This window comes from Impatiens glandulifera, chromosome 5 (assembly GCF_907164915.1).
Source record: "Impatiens glandulifera chromosome 5, dImpGla2.1, whole genome shotgun sequence".
Lineage (NCBI taxonomy): Eukaryota > Viridiplantae > Streptophyta > Magnoliopsida > Ericales > Balsaminaceae > Impatiens > Impatiens glandulifera.
Window position 1 is genome coordinate 1534441 of NC_061866.1, and position 16956 is coordinate 1551396.

General features: G+C 31.4%; 1 protein-coding gene across 1 annotated transcript; it reads right to left on the reverse strand.

The window, feature by feature from the left end:
* Positions 1–307: 307 nt before the first annotated feature.
* LOC124938068 (serine/threonine-protein phosphatase BSL1-like) lies at positions 308–7862 on the reverse strand. Its single transcript, XM_047478439.1, has 21 exons — positions 7350–7862; positions 7206–7266; positions 7015–7093; positions 6823–6902; positions 6644–6738; positions 5525–5624; positions 5347–5416; positions 5149–5250; positions 3855–3936; positions 3592–3762; positions 3333–3459; positions 3042–3231; positions 2782–2949; positions 2443–2681; positions 2150–2234; positions 1966–2064; positions 1671–1870; positions 1510–1585; positions 1165–1300; positions 938–1077; positions 308–646 (listed from the first exon to the last, which is right to left on the reverse strand). The coding sequence occupies exons 1-21, from the start codon at positions 7549–7551 to the stop codon at positions 563–565; spliced, it is 2586 nt and encodes an 861-aa protein (XP_047334395.1). The 5' UTR covers positions 7552–7862; the 3' UTR covers positions 308–562.
* Positions 7863–16956: the final 9094 nt, after the last annotated feature.

The window sequence follows — 16956 nt, forward strand, 5'->3', positions numbered from 1 at the left end:
AAAATGCCTTAAGAATTTGTGATATGAAAATAGTTAGAAAAATAAAAATAATAAGACTGAACATTTTTTTGAGAAAAAAGACAAAAACCTAGAATGACCCATTTGATCAAAACGATGTAAGGAAACCCTAAATAGCAATGGTTACATAGATAAATAAATAAAAAAGGTCCAGGAAACCAGGAAAATACAACTAAAATCCTTTTGAAATCATATTTTTAAGATTCCTCAAATCATGAATCCAAGTCTAAACACCTAGACCATTTAAAAAAATAATAATAATTAAAATGGTTATAAAATAACAAATAAATACAACAAATGATAGTACTTTAAAAAAAATAATGTACAAAAAAAAAACAAAAAACTAGTCAATGAAAATTCTCCACAATTTGTTGTCTTTTCTTTCTCTGTCTGGCTTTCTGTCAATATATCATCTTCATGTAGGTTTCCTTTTTGTAATAGTTTATACTCTCTAAAGACAACCAATCTATAACCTAAAAACTGCACTTTTCCAATAAAAAACAAACAAATACTCTAGAGAATTCTAGGGTTCGGCCGCTGTTCTCTATATATAAGCCAGGGAATTACGGTCAAAGTCTGGCTGTGGGCGGCCTCTTGTTGGAGTGGGGGGTCTCTGAATGTTGAGCTCCTGCAAAACAAACAAATCGTTATCCTCCATCACAAATATGCTGCATTATTACCTATCACAAGCTAATCATCTTCAATATTTAACTGATTCTGTGTCTTTCTAGTTTGATTTTCTATAACTGCATATACATTTTTGTGGATGTTAAGAAGGCCTTGTTTGATATGGGTTATTTGAGATTATTTCCAAATAATTCACTATCCAATTAACCATCACTTCTTCAATCAAAGGTTATTCAAAACTCTCAAAAACTAGCATGACATTTATGTTAAGAAATTTACACAGAATTTGTACCTGCATCCATGTTTCATCTGTTACACGTTCAGGAGAAGCCTCTGGGGAGTGAAGAGGAGGCGGTATGGGATGGATCAACTTTGGAACAACAACCAACCCTCTTCCAACTACAAGTATCGCTCCAGCATTATTTGCCGTTCCTAGATACAATTTATGTTCATGTGAGTCTCCCCAGCCAACATTTTCAGCAACCATCAATGAGAAAAATCAACAAAGAAATTAATTACCACAATAATTGGTAGCTGAGAAAAGGGTAATTAGCTGTCCTTGAGCAAACCGCTCAAACCCATCCATAACACATTCATGCGCCCTTATAATCAGCTGCAATTTGTTTTTCTTGCAAAAATCCGTTACGCGATCAGGCTGCAAAAAAAGGGGGACTTCATTTATGTCATAGTCACATAAATATTGGCAGAGTTATAAATCCAGAGAAATTCCTTGTTCAATACTCTTATCATTAATTCTCTAATTTTTCATCAACTCCTAAAGTGCCGTTATTTTATGCTTTTTGTCAAAGATTCAACTCCAGAACAAATTATGAATGATCTGACAATGCAACCATAAATCAATACCCCAAAGCTGACGAGTCCCGGCCCTCTAGCATTTGGTCTCAAACCTTCTACACTATCATTTTCAGTAGGATCAGACCTGTACAGAAGAAGTTGCACCAACAATAATTATAAGATGAGTGAGCTTAGAGCAGCCATATAGAGATAAAATTGAGTAAACATACCACAAGAGGTCCATCAAAATGAGGGAGCCAGCATCCATTGTTATGGGTCTTTCAATTTTCTCTATTTGTTCCACAGAATGTATAGATCTTCCTATTCCACCATGCATACATATGATCTTTTTCTCAATAAGAGCCGCCAAAGGAAGGTAATTAAATAGCTGATTAAACCGTGTCCATGCCCAGATACCATCACTCTCTCCCTGCAAGTAAAAATTTAATTAGTAAGTCATCATAATTCATAAGAATCATAACCCTCCCAACCTTTTACAAGAATCACAAATAACTTCACACTCACCATTCTCTCAATGCATTCAATTCGAAAACCGAAGAGAGCATTAATGTCAGCTGCCTCATGGTTCCCACGTATAAGATGAACACTATCGGGGTACTCAATCTGGAAATTAAGTTGAAAAAAAAACATCTTTACTGAAAATATTCTCAAATGGAAACAAGACAAAATGGTAAAAGCCAAAACCTGCCTTTAGCGCAAGTAGCAAGGTTATGGTCTCTAAACTATGTTGTCCACGGTCAACATAATCACCTAGAAACAAATAGTCGATATACCTGGGGTGCATATCGATTAATCAATGTCAAAATTAATCAGATAAACCGTACTACTGGTCAAAACTCAAACTCTGTCAAACAAAGACAAAGCCCAGAACTATAACAACAGGGCATGGCAATGAATCTTAAGGATGAACCTTGGGCTTCTGATGTGGGACAATAAAAATTTGTTGTGAAAACAAAGAATGAAACAACATATGCAACTTACGTTATGTCTCCTGCAGGGGAAGGAAACCCATATTCATCAAAAAGTCGCATTAAGTCACCAAATTGTCCATGAAGATCACCAAACACTTTGACAGGAGCTTTCAACTGAAGAACTGTTGGCTCCTGCATAAAGATCTGTTCAGCTGCATAGCAAAGCTCACCTACTTCATAAGAATCCAGAAAAAATCTCCTATTGGTAGGAGCTTTCCAATTCCGAGGTTTAAGCAAATTTGAAATAATCTGCATGTCGTGAAAGCAACCATTGATGTCAAAACAATCATGTATATCTTTTGGGCCGAAATTCAAACTTATTTTTATCAATTGTTGATATAATGCTTGCCTTTTTATGCAAGCCTTGAGGAGATCTCTGCCTGGTGATCTTCCTGGCAGAATATGGCTGATCGTTGTTAACTGGAACAATTCTCCTACTTTCATTTTCAAAGTGATCCAATGAGAGCTGCCTTATCAACAAACCTAGATTTCCAACAGCATCTTTAGCAACTACAACCTGTTTGCATGGGCACAAGCACAATATTATTAACATTCCACTTAAGAAACAAAGTCCTAGACAAACAAAGTGAAGATGCTTTTACGACTTACAGCTCTTGGATGAAGTCGGACATCCAACTCATTGTCACTACCATCGGAAGTGGACTCTGCAGTTGGATTATTTTCTGATCCGGAAGATTCGTCAGTAGGAGATGCTTGGTTTGCTACTTGCCAGACCACAGAAGCTGCCTTAGCCTCATCAGCAGAGTTTTTGGCGAGTTTAGTCATTGAGTCATCCGTGCTGGTTAGTCAATAATCAATATCAAACAATACAAGCATTAGTTAATAATAATAATAAAAGTGTGAACTACGGTTAGAGATTATGTGGAAACAAGATCAAACCTCTCTTGTCCATTGTCAGAATCTAATGTTGGAGAAAAAGAATTCTTGTTTGGGGACATTCTAGGACTTGAAACCATTGACACACTATCAGGATTTTCTGCAACTACAAGATCACCCAACAAGACATCTGCATCCATGAACATTGAAGATATATAATTCGTGAGCATTGCCTTATCACTAAACCCATGGTAGAGCAAACTCACAAGGGAGGACCATTGAAGAGGAGAGTCTATTCAACTTCATGAATTCAAGCCTTTACCTCCTCTAAGACCACCGTAAACATATATCCTAACACCAACAGATGCAGCTGCATGACGGCAGCGACGCATGAGTTCCAATGAAGGATCTTGGTCAGGTTGGCCCTTACTCCCCTGTAAAGAATTCACCATTCCATTTCTATCCAACCACACTCCAGCAGCAGTGTCCAGAACTATATAGATAAATTAAATTAAATAATCAAGTCTAATAAGAACCTCTATCTTCAGTCTAATCCTTTGGATAAGATGAAAATTCACATCTTACCTGCAATTGCTGCTTCACCATCTACTGCTCGTCCTCCCCTGAGTGCACCCCCAGTAACATGCAATCTTGGTCCAACAAAAACCTGGCACCCCATCAATGCCAAATTTCAGACCCCTTTACTGATTACAGTTGTGGGTTGTTTATAAATAAAACGTCAAGTGTGCATCATGCAAATTGGGTAGAATCCATTTCATGATCACACGCATCAGATGAGAAATACCATTGAAATGTCATCTTAACAGCTCTGATAAATCCTCAAAATATTAGTTATTTTAAGAAATAGAAAACATTGAATAGTGGAATTTATTGACTACTAAATAATTTTCCATTTGGATTGGTTTTCTTGATATGATTCTAACTATATCTAGGCAAACTATGAACCCATTAGGAAATGGTTGATCGGGAAATAATTGAGTAGTGAAACCATCTACCATGGAAAGGGAAATGTAAAAACTCAAAAATAAGATCAACTACAAGTCTACAATAAGAAGAGCAAAAAATTGATCACTCGTGAAGACGTTTCAGAAAAAACTAAAAGATCAATTTGGTTGTGAATCTGAATAATTACAAGAACCTTATTTGAATAAGTTAGTCGATGATGATGATTCTCGAGGACCGATGGTATTAGTAAATAAGGTATATGATACGAGAGGAAGGGTTAGGGCTGATTGAATAAAGAAGAATCGAAGAAGAGGAGATAGGACGTCTAGCGGTAATGTCTAACGGTTATGAAGAGGGGTAGATTAGTATAAAGAAGAGGAAGACTTGTTAGAATTTATGCTGAAATTAATTGTTGAGTCTATTCTCTTTCCTCACACTTCTATCTTCTCTCATCTCAAGTTGTATCTCAACCCTAGTAGTGGAGGTTTTCTCTACTCACCTATATCTCAATTCTATGAAATCAATCTATTTCTCATCTCAATTCTAGATCTATATGCATCAGTATCATTACCATAATAACCTGTTATTAAATACTTCAAAAAAACAAAAAGGGTACAGTTTGGCTAGATACATTTCTATATGAGTGCTCTATTTTAAATTTGAGAAACGGTACTGTACGTTATGTTGAGATATGTGAAAGTATAATTTGAATTCCCAGAAATGGAAAATGGGCCTCATATTAGCAGTAACTTTCAGTCAGTGCAGTCAGCAGTAACTTATCTTACCCTATTAGCAGACTTTCAGTTTTTCAGATACTTAAAGTTGTCGGAGCTAAACAGAAAAATGCTCTATAATCGAATGAAGGCTTGTGTAGGTGAAGGAAGCAGTATAAATGTAAATGGGCTTTACTTACAGCTGCATGTTCATATCTTGATGAAGGAGCAACTCCAGGTGCAAGGGTCCACTCCCACTGGCCATTTCTATGCATGAGTAGCCCATAAGCATCAGCAAGCGGCTGCACTAGCAAAAATTGTATCAATACTTAAACTATTTGAATTGACGACTTTCAGATAGATATTAAGATGAATGGCCAGTCAGTAAGAACTCGTACTGTTCCAGATGAATCTCTGCCACCGCAAAGTAGAAACATGCCATCAGAACGAGCGCAGCCTGTCGCATACCTACATTACAAAATTATCATTAATAATTATTATCTATACTTTAATCAGCACAATCTCGAGCATTCACGAAAAGCTAATTGCATTGATATGAGAGAATCAAGCACTCACATTCTTGCAGAAGGTATATCACCTTCTGGGCTAATTTTTTGCCACACATATGGTTTTTGAGCAGTATCAAAAGCCCAAACATCTGATAGCACTGTTTTCCCTACGTAAGAACATAAGATAACGATATTATAACAGAAGAAGAAAAGTAAAAGCATGTTTGAGTAATGATTAAAAACTGTTCAAATCATCAGAGACCGACAAGGAGACTGCAATAATCATAAATTGCTAAGTAAAAGATTCGGCATAAATATTCTTTTCTAAAAAGCAAAAGCGACAAGGAGACTGCGAGATTCATAAATTGCCAAGTAAAAGATTCGATAAATATTATTTTCAATAAAGCAAAAGCATGTGTGTGTGTTGATTAAGAATTGTTCAATCATCAGAGAACGACAAGGAGACTGCAAGAATCATAGATTGCTAAGTAAAAGATTCGACATAAATATTATTTTCAATAAAGCAAAAGCATGTGTGTGTATTGATTAAGAACTGTTCAATCATCAGATACGACAAGGAGACTGCGAGAATCATAAATTGCTAAGTAAAAGATTCGACATAAATACTATTTTTTATAAAGCAAAAGCATGTGCGTGTGTATTGATTAAGAACTGTTTAATCATCAGAGAACGACAAGGAGACTGCAAAAATCATATATTGCCAAGTAAAATATCCGACACAAATATTCTTTTATATAATGCAAAGGCATGTGTGTGTATTGATTAAGAACTGTTCAATCATCAGAGAACGACAAGGAGACTGCAAAAATCATAAATTGCCAAGTAAAAGATCCGAAATAAATATTAATTTCTAAAGCCTCTTCGCATCCAACCACCATTTACACAACTTTTCCCAATTCACTTTCCAAATACCCTTCCTATGTTTCCAAACAGAGCCCTTAACCTAAAGTTACAAACTTGTATTAGGTTAATAACCAGTTGCAGATTACTAAATCCACTTAATATAGACATGCCAATAGATAATAATAGAACTGCATGAAAGGCCTCCCAAAATACTTCTTATTATTCCATGAGATAGTATATCAGGATCAACAATCAAGTTGATAAAGAAATTCTTTAAAATTACAATAAAAACAGAACAATTGAACAAATCAATTGCATTTACCATCATTGCCACTAACTGTTACAAGATATCTTTGGGCAACCAAGTCCACCACATGTCCATATCGAGGCCCTGGACCTTGTCCTTGAACTACAACCCTAAACCCAAGAACAACTGAGTCAAAATTCAAGAAGAGTTGGATATGTCTTGAAAAAGTCCAAGTCTCCATCTAGATAAAGTACCTGTGCCACTTTAATTTGTCATTGGTCAGATCAAGCACATACAGGTCATCAGTTGAATGCCCAGAAGGACCAATGCCACCCTGGTATTGAAATCATGAACATCATCAGCATCACATGAAATGGAAAAATTTAACCTAAGAAAAAGGAAATCTTGATGTTCGAGTTCCCCCAAAAAATTCTCCATTTAATCACCTGAAACACAACCATCGTCCCAACTGCAGCTGCAGTGTGGGCAGCTCTGGGAGAAGGCGGGTCACCAGTTGCTCTAAGTCTAATAAAAAAAAACCAATAGAATAAAAATCAATAAAAAAATGCAGCTTTTGAAATGTTGAATGAATTCTGACAGTATCAATGTGATAGTTAATGTCTGAGAGAGAACATGCCTCGTCCACTTCCTTGTAAGAACATCATACGAGTGCACAGAGTTGGTGACTCCAGCAAGCCCTAATACTCAAACAACAAATAAATTAACCCATTCGTATATAAGAGATATAAGATTAAAAGAAGTGAAGGATCAAAAGCATTACTGATTCCAGGGGCAACAGATGAAGGACCCCCTTCAATGGCAGTAGCGCCGCCAAAAAGGATAAGCCTTGGACCATGTTTTCCCGTGGCGGCAACGGCAGTGAGCGTATGACCGCATCGGGGACCAGGAGCATCCTCGTCAGAATCCCAAAATGTTTCTAGAGTTCGATAAGTGGGTGCCGGAGAGAAAAGATTAGAATCCATAAAGTAGATATCTTTATCCCGATCGCCACCAAGTTTAGATTTGAATTGTAGTGAGAAATCACAACAGCCCTTAAGGGAATTGAAAGTTGCAATGGTAGAACTAGAAGGAGGCTAACAACACAATTCTGTGGCGGGACCAGGAGCCGGATACCTCGGGGAGTGGGACCCGTCTGCTCAAAGAAGAGTCTTTAATTAAGAATGATAGGACTGAGGAAATAGAATGATGTTTTTTACCCAGTAGAAGAATCCGGCAGGAGGCTCTTCTCTTCTCTTCTCTTCTCCGGCGAATTCGGGATCCCTAGTAGAGAGAAGAAGAAGAAGAAGAAGAAGGGTAAAATGTAAAAACTAAAAAGGGTTGAGTTTTGACAATTGCTAAAAGGGTTGAGTTTTGATTCTTGAACACTCATGTGTATGAACAAAGTCCACCAGCCATTTCTTTTCAAAAAAAATTCAAATTTAAAATTTATTTTTTTAAATAAAATAAAATAACAATAATAAAAAATGAATACTCATAAGGGTAGAATCCAATAACTATAAATTAATAAATAAATAAAATAAACAATTAAAATATCTTCTTAACTATATTAATAATGTAATCTAAGGCCTTGTTTAATGTAGATTATTTGAATTAAATTCAATCTTATCATTAATTGATTGATTCTTTTCTCACATAATCAAAATCAATAACTATGATATATATTGTAAATATTTGATTCAAATAAATTATGTTTTCATTAAAAAAAAATTAAAAAATAAATAAACAAGCCCTAAATCAAAACCATTTTTTCTTGAAAAAAAAAAAGGTTAAAACCACTTTACTTATTTACCCCAACATTAATGACTTGCCATTTATAAAAGTCCCTTTAATAAACTTTTTAAATGATACAATATTACAATATAACTACTTAGGCCTTGTTTGATCTTGGGTGAGTGATTATTTTTATGTAATCTTATTTTGTTATGAATAGATTTTTTTTTTTTAAGTAAAACACATAGATGTATAAATATTTAAAATATATAATATACATATTTTCAATTGACCAATTGTTATTTGATGCTCAAAATTTAGTCGTTTTCATCCCATGAGACTCGAACTTTGAATGGTATCATATGAGGTTCGAACTATCAAATTTTTAACCATTTGAGGCTTTTTTCAAATAAATAAAACGTTTGTCATCTTATTTTAACGTATCATTTTCAATTTTCTAATTAATTTGTCACGTTTTTAAATGAAATAATATTTAGAGATCTTTTAAATGTATTTTATTTTTTAAATTGAGTATTGTTTTCGAGATTTACACATATTAATTTACTGAAGTTAGTTTAAGTGACAAAAAAAATATGTGTAATCTTATGAAAAAAATTGAAAAAAATTGAATAGAGATATATTTTATATTTATTTTTCAAATAATTTCATAAAAACATAACTTTGTGTTTTAAATTTATTAATATATATATATATATATATTCAAAATTGTTAAAGACGGTTTGAATGTCTTAAAAATATGTAATATTTGAGAATAATTTAAAAAATAAAATTGATAATACGTGGTAAACTAATTTAGAAAATAAAAAAATATATATGTTAAAATTAGAAGACAAATATTTATGTTGGTGAAAAAAAATTAAATTATTAAAATTGTGACAGTTAAAACTTATATCACACAATTTAAAGTTTGAATTTCATTTGATACAATTATATGAGAGTGACAAATATATATATATATATACAAATATATATATATATGTATACAAATATATATATATATACAAATATATATATATACAAATATATATATATAATGATGTTTGATTTTTAAAGTGTTTGAATTGTTAGGTTGAGAGTTGTGGTTAATTTGGATATATATGTGATAGTAAATAGATATTTGGGTGATTTGACCTTCCCATGAACTTAAAACGGTTAAAAATAAAATTAAAAATACTATTACATTTTTACCGCAATTTTTTTTTACGATTTTTTATATAATTTCTCGTGCAAATACACGAGTTACGTGTTAGTATTAATTAAAGAGTAAGAATTTTGAAAAATATGATGAACATATTGTTAAATCAATAATGAATTATTTAAAATTATTCAAATAATTCTATCAAGCGTTACTTTGTTTTACTTGTTTCAAATGTTAATAGTTTTTATTTATAAATTTGTTAAATATATTATTTATTCTAACTACATGTTACACAATTCTGAAACCCAAGAAACAAAATAAAAAATTTAAAGGAAAGGGGTCATGTTATTGTAATAAATTCATGTAAGTAAAATGAAATAATCTCTTTAATAGTTCAATTTTACTATTTTTAGAAAAAAAAATGAATTTATATTTATAAATTTAAAAAATATATATTTATTTATTCAAATCAATAAATTCATGTAAGATTTTGTAAATATGACTTTTTTAATATTATTTATTGTTATCATTTTACTTAATTTATACTTAATTACATATAAATAATAATAATAATAATAATAATATATAACTAATATTTATTTAAAGTGTTTTTCAATTTAAAATAAATTCTCAATATAATGATTAATAATTTTAAATAAACATTTTAAGTGATACCAAATAACTTATTTTACAATGAATTTATTTTAAAGAATAAAAAAATTAATTAAGGATAATTTTAAAATATATTTATATGGATACAACTATTACATCAACTAGTCTTGCACATAATTTGCACATAATGTTAAAAAAACAATATTATTTTATTTTAAATAATATAACGATACTGAATTAATGATGCAAAATTATCATGATTAAACACTAAATAGTTTATATTTTTTAAATATACTTCTCAAATACAGAGCCTAACGTAACCGTACTGGTGTTCGATAAGTCCGGAGACAAAAATATAAAAAATGAGCCATTTTATTGTCGTAAAGTTCAGTATGTAATAAATAAATATTATATATAAACTAAAAATAATATGGCACGTCAATAAAATGACAAAAATTAACAATATTTGAAATAACAAAATAAACATCACTCGTCTAACTATTTTAGAGGTAAAAATATTGATTAAATATGTATAATCTAATTAACGGAATATTTATTTCTCAATCGACAACATTGCTAGACCATTTAGTCTATCATGTGACATTGTTGATCAAATATAATTTTTGATTAACAAAAATTTCGAGAAACTTTTTTCTACCAATGCAACTGTTAGTGGTATGATTAACAAAATCTTATAGGTAATGTAAGTATTTGGGAATAAACCATTCAGTTTTGTCAAACATTGTAGCATATCAATTGCACTTTTTTCATTTGTTAAATAGCATCTCACGACCAACAACTATAAATACAATTTATCACCATTAATGTCTGAACGTCCATCGTGACTCAAAAATTGTTGAAGCTCTATACAAGACTTCATCAAGCTAGTTAAAAGTTCACGTTTTAACTCCTCCAAGTTTAATAAAAACCCAAATATTTCTTGATATTGTTTAAATTGTTCAAACCGAACTTGAAGCGAAGATCGAGCTTGATCAATTATAAGCAAAAAATATTCAGCTCTAAAAGACTCTTCACCCGATTGTGTCACATCATAATTGCCACTTTCATCAAAAAAATCTTCGAATGATGCGTTTTCTCAAAATTTAGGTTCAATCCCCATTTCACTTAGACATTTGTATAGCTTCATTAATGGCACTAGCAAATCCCTTTTCTCTAAACTCATCAAGAAATTGATCAAGTCCTTATTAGAGGTTGATTGCAATATTAATATCAATATCTTCAAATTGGATAAACTTACTCACATCATTTATTGCGTCTATCAACTTTTTCTGAATTTTGGGACTTAAATATGTATATTGTGATTTCCTTGTTTCACAACGTCGAACATGCTCCTCCATCACTGGATCAAACTCAACAACCATTTCTATCATTTGCAAAAATAGTCCATTGTTCTCGACATAAAGTTTCTCATCATTTTCTCAAAAGGCCAAAGTATTTTGGAGAAGTGTTTTCACCATAGAGATTATTCTTGTTAACACTTGCCTCTAATGTTGTCTTTCTTTGTTGATTTGAAGTTGCATACTCTCATCAATTGTTTATTTTTTTTAGCCTCTTTTCTAATTCAACCCAAACAAACATGCAATCCATATGATCCCTATTAACTTCATGATGTTTAAGACTTTTATATATATTATGCTAGTCTTTGTATCCGTCATTACCCAAATTTCCCGTTCTACTCATCATTTGTTTAGTCTTGAACAACTTATAATAGAAACAAAATATTATATCTAATGAAATAGAATATACAAGTCATAGTCTATCAAATGTGTTTGTCCATTTGCTATTATCCGTGTATAATGCGATGAATCAAAATGCATATTGTTACTATCCTTAGGAAATACAAAATCATCCACTCTTTTTAGACCCATATGTACCAAGTAATCTCTCAATTTTTGACTAATGTTATTCTAATGTCTAGAATTCTCCAAATTCTCAGTCGAAATTAATTTTTCATGTCGAGAGTCATTCTCCAATTTCTCGTTCGATTCACCCAAATTGACAACCTCAACTAATTCTTCATTTTCATAGTGACTTTATTCTTCAATCACCAAATTATCTCATAATTCCTCTCATTCTATTATGTTATTTGAACTAAAATATTTGTTAATTATATCAATATATCATCAGCTTGATTTTGAATTAATGCATTCTCCCTTTGTTTCAATTTTTTCTTTTGAGCTCTAGACAAATGTTTATAAGGCATTTTACACAAGATCAATTACAGTAACTACAACTAATTTTTTGCCGTTGACAAATTCTGAAATTGTCACAATTTACAATTTCATCAAATAAAGATTGAATTTATCTAACTTTTTTCAAACAAAGTTAATTTAATCAACACAACTTAACTCAACAACACATTCATTCATACCATGGAGCAATAGAAGTATAGAACTAGGATTTCATCATTTCAATATATTAGAACATATGTTATCATTAATTGCTATGATTTTAATTTTGAGTTCTCGCCTACAAATTCAAAAAATCATTGATAATATAACAAAGAAAAATATATTAATGCAAGTAAAACACTAAATTAGCTTCATCTATTTCAGACATTTCATTAAAATCACATAAGTCTATAAGAGAAAATACTTCATTATTCAGCCTGTAAGATCAAAAAATTGAAAAATCAAACAAGATTTAAAGCAGATGATCAGATTGAGAAGGATTGAAATTGTTTTATACATTTGGGGCCATGATATGACCAAATGGGGATTGGGGGCGGCAGTCGACATGTTACGCAGGTAAAAATCGTGGAGAGCCTTTTGCATCATATTAAATATAATATATATATATATATATATATTAATATTAAAATTTTGGGCCACTTGGTAGGCGGCGCTGAGGCAATGGCCTCTCTCGCTTTCAAATAGGTCCGACCCTCAAACACATAAACTTTTTTAAAATAAAAATAAAAAACTTGATATTTAATAAGATAACATGACTTGTATGATCGTGTAAACCAATCTATTTGTTTTGCCTTTTCAATTTAGATATAGACATTTATTTCTAACAAAATATCAAAATTTTGAATAATTTTTCATAAAATTCACATATAACATTTCATTCTTTATTAAAATGTTAAAACTATTTTTTTTAATATAAAAGTAATATTAATCATTTCGTGTCAAATTACATTGAAATAAAGATATATAACAATTAAAAATAAACTTGACACCTCTAATTCACCCGAATGTGTACCCAAATCACTACCAATTTAAGTTTTTATAATTTCTCAAATAACATACTATATATATATATATATATCAAAATCACTATCTCTTCAAATATATATAATTCATGAAAAGTGATAAGGGATGGAATTTAGGAAAATGAATATGATAGGTTATAATTTATCATCACCTCATTGGTTGGAGAAATAAAAAAGTGCGAGGAAAGAGAGAAGAAAGAAAAATCATTTTATTTTTTTCAGCGAATTATATTGTTCCAACCGTCATTCTCTCTCTTACATTCACTCCTCAAATTTTCTCCCATAATAATTTCTCATAATTCATTCAAATGTGTGCTCATATATATCTAATCTCAAGTGTGGATAATGAACACTTTAATTGTTAGACCACTTATGTAACCCTCAATAATTACTCCCCATACCTTAGCGCGTGCCAATACAAGGAATATCAGGGGGTGGTTTGAGGTTCAATGAGTTTCAATATTGGTTTGCGTGCTAGACATATTTTTAAAAGAAAACATTATTTTAAATGATTTTGAAAATACCTGAGAGCTTTTGAAATTAATTATGTAAAAGTAATTATTTTTATTCAAATTTTAATAATTTGGGACCAAATAACAAATTAACAAAAAAAACTCAGTTTAAATTAATCAAACATAATTAATTTAAAAGATTATTTATTTGAAAATAGAGTCTCCAAATAATTTTAGAAAAATCAATAAAATATACATGTATAAACGTACTTTATAGCAAAGATTCTGTAATGGGTTCGGTTTTTGGTTACGCTCGGGAAAGGGCTTTCGCGCTATGTCCTCCGCGCCCGTCAAATGACGATTATAAATTTAAAATAAACAAAGTCTAGCTATTTCAAGATCTATTTATAACATTTATTTTCTTTAATTAGTAGTCTGGAAGTCCTAAACAAGGATATGTTTAGATTGCATAAATAATCGTACAAAATTATTTAAAATGGCGTACCTGCGATTGTGTTGATATAATACTGAGTAAAAAACCCTAAAAAATATCAAAAAAGTATTATAATTTAAAAATAAATTCCAATCAGGGTCTTAGCCAAAATATATGTTTAGGAAATATCCCGAAAATATTTAAATATTATTTTCTAACATTTCAGGATGATTTGAAAATGGATTGGGGTTCCAAAATTACAAAAATAATTTTAAATTTTAAAAAGTGGAACCAAACAGGCCTTAGGACCAGAGTCCTAGGTTTTGGGTTCATTTTTAACCGATTTGGGCTCAGACAGGCTCGGTCTAAACTGGGGTGGTCTAGACTAGGGCTCGGGTACATGGGTCAAGGGACCGGAGGGCTCGGTCCTGGGTTCGAGAGGTTCAGTCTTGAACTCAGGCTGATCGGTCCTAGGTCTGGGAGGCTAGGTCCCAAGTCTAAGTTTCTCGGTCGTAGACTTGGGAGGCTCAGTCCCAAGTTAGACCTCTCGGTCCGAGGCTAGAAACCTCGATCGGATTCCCTAGTATTTTCTCAAGAACACCAGTCTTGAGTCTCGGTCCTAACTCAATAATATCGGTCCTCGATCTCGGTCCTAAATCAAGAACATCGGTCATTGATCTCATTCTGGATCGAATATTCTCGGTCCCGGTCCTATAGGACTCGGTTGTCGGGACCGAGTGTCTTGAATTGGTCAAGAATTATAAAAGCTATAACTTTTTATATAAATCATGGAATCATGATATGTAAGTTGTAGATAATTCATATGATTATGAGGAACAAAAGTCCTAACCCCAATCACGATCAATTGATCTTTACAAAGATTAATATTTAAAAACTATTTTTAGGTCAAAATTTGGGATCTTTTGAATTAGGTCATTTCAATGCCTAATTCTTGTTCCTTTGAAATTATGAATATAGTTGAACACAACCAAAACAAGAACATCATAACAGCTCTGTAACAATTTTTGAAGATGAAATTTAAATCCATTTTTTTCAAAATTATAGTTTGATCAAACATGATCGGGATGATGTTAGAATGATCTAGAAATCATCCGAACATGTCTACAAACATGTTTAATAGTTATTTGAATAAAAATTCAAGATTAAAGCTCAAGAACATAAATTTTAAAAAATCCAGAATTTCAATTCAAATTTTCATTTTTTTAGTTTAAGGTTGATTTGATCAAATCTCTTTCAACAAAAAGTTCATATAACATCTAGGGATCGAATTTAAACAAAGAGATCACATAATTAAACCCTAGAACATATCAAACCAATCAAACTTGGTAAAAACTAATTTTCAATCACAAATTGAATTACAAAGGTTCTATATGCATACCAACAATTGAAGAACATTCCAATGAGTTGTTGGAAGCTTTCTAGAAGCCTGGATCAAAGTTGGGATCACCGAAAATGGTTTTCACAAAAACTAGTTTTGCCTGGAATCTAAATTCTTTGATTCTATATGTAATATGTGTTGATTGTTTGATTCACCTAAGAACTATTTATATTAAGCTTAAGTCGGTTGAGGATGATAAATTCAAGTTCAATTTGATCATCCGAAGTTCTATCCCTAATTTTATCCTATTTGTGGCAGCCTAGTTCTAGACTAATGGGTTGATCCTAGGTATATGGCTATTGAAGACGAGGAAAGGCGAGCAAGTGGAAGAAAAAAATGAAGGGATAAGGTGGAGAAATGACGGAGTTATTCTTTCTGGAAGAAACGCCGGAGTTCGTCGCATCCCGTAGGGATTCGTGAAGAAGACAATCAAAACGATGTTGTTTTGATCTGTCCAAAATGCGTCGTTGGCGATCCGTCAGCGTTTCATTGGTGCTGGGCGATCTAGGCTAACGGGCTTGACGTTCCATTAGTTGCTTCTATGTGGACTGGGTGTCCGCGTGCTCCGTTACAACGGGGTGCGTGGCTGATTCCTGGGCACTGTATGAAAATTCAGCGTTGATCTGATGGCTAATACTCTGGCTGCAATAATTAAACATAATTTCGGCCACACCAGATTATCAGTTTTATTCTTTATAAAAGGGTTATTTGAAATCGAATTTTAACCCCTTTCTTGCGTTTTTCTTCACAAAAAATTCAACAAAAATTATTTCTTAAAACATAATAAAATTTATGTTCATTATTTTTATTTTTGGATATTTTCGGGTATTTATTTAATTATTTTAAGTCATAAATTATACATAAATAATGTTTAAAATCATAATTAAATAATTTCAACCCCTTGGGTTTAGTTTGGTAAAATAAATACAATATTTTAACCTCAAATTATTTTTTGGATTTTTATTTAATTTTTTTAATTAGGGTTTAATTATCACAATAATTAATTCTAGTTTGATCTTTATTTATTTTTTTGGTTATTTAAAATTTAAAATTTTTAAATATTATTAGATAACGAGAAAATGGAGTTAGTGTGAGCTTAAAAAATATTTATGATGAAATTAAGAAAATAACAAAAAAAAAATTTATGAATAAAACAGAAAATAAATATATGTTTTTTCTAATTTTTTTATTAATTAAATAATCAAATAGCTAATCAAATAAAAAAATGAAGGGTACAGGCCACGACCTTAAAAAATAAAATAAAAAATTCCGGTGGATCAATATATATGTGGTATATTTGAAATGGATATTTTTATTTGTTAAATTTAATTAAATTAAATATATACCTATTGTAGTTTTATTATAAA

What these genes read in the sequence shown, in the direction of transcription:
- LOC124938068 (XM_047478439.1), bottom strand. Translation starts at nt 7,551, where the DNA reads ATGGATTCTAATCTTTTCTCTCCGGCACCCACTTATCGAACTCTAGAA. An exon ending in TTACGGTGGTCTTAGAGGAG is followed by an intron (nt 3,460 to 3,591) that starts GTAAAGGCTTGA and finishes TCATGGATGCAG; the next exon opens with ATGTCTTGTTGGGTGATCTT. An exon ending in TCCGACTTCATCCAAGAGCT is followed by an intron (nt 2,950 to 3,041) that starts GTAAGTCGTAAA and finishes CCATGCAAACAG; the next exon opens with GTTGTAGTTGCTAAAGATGC.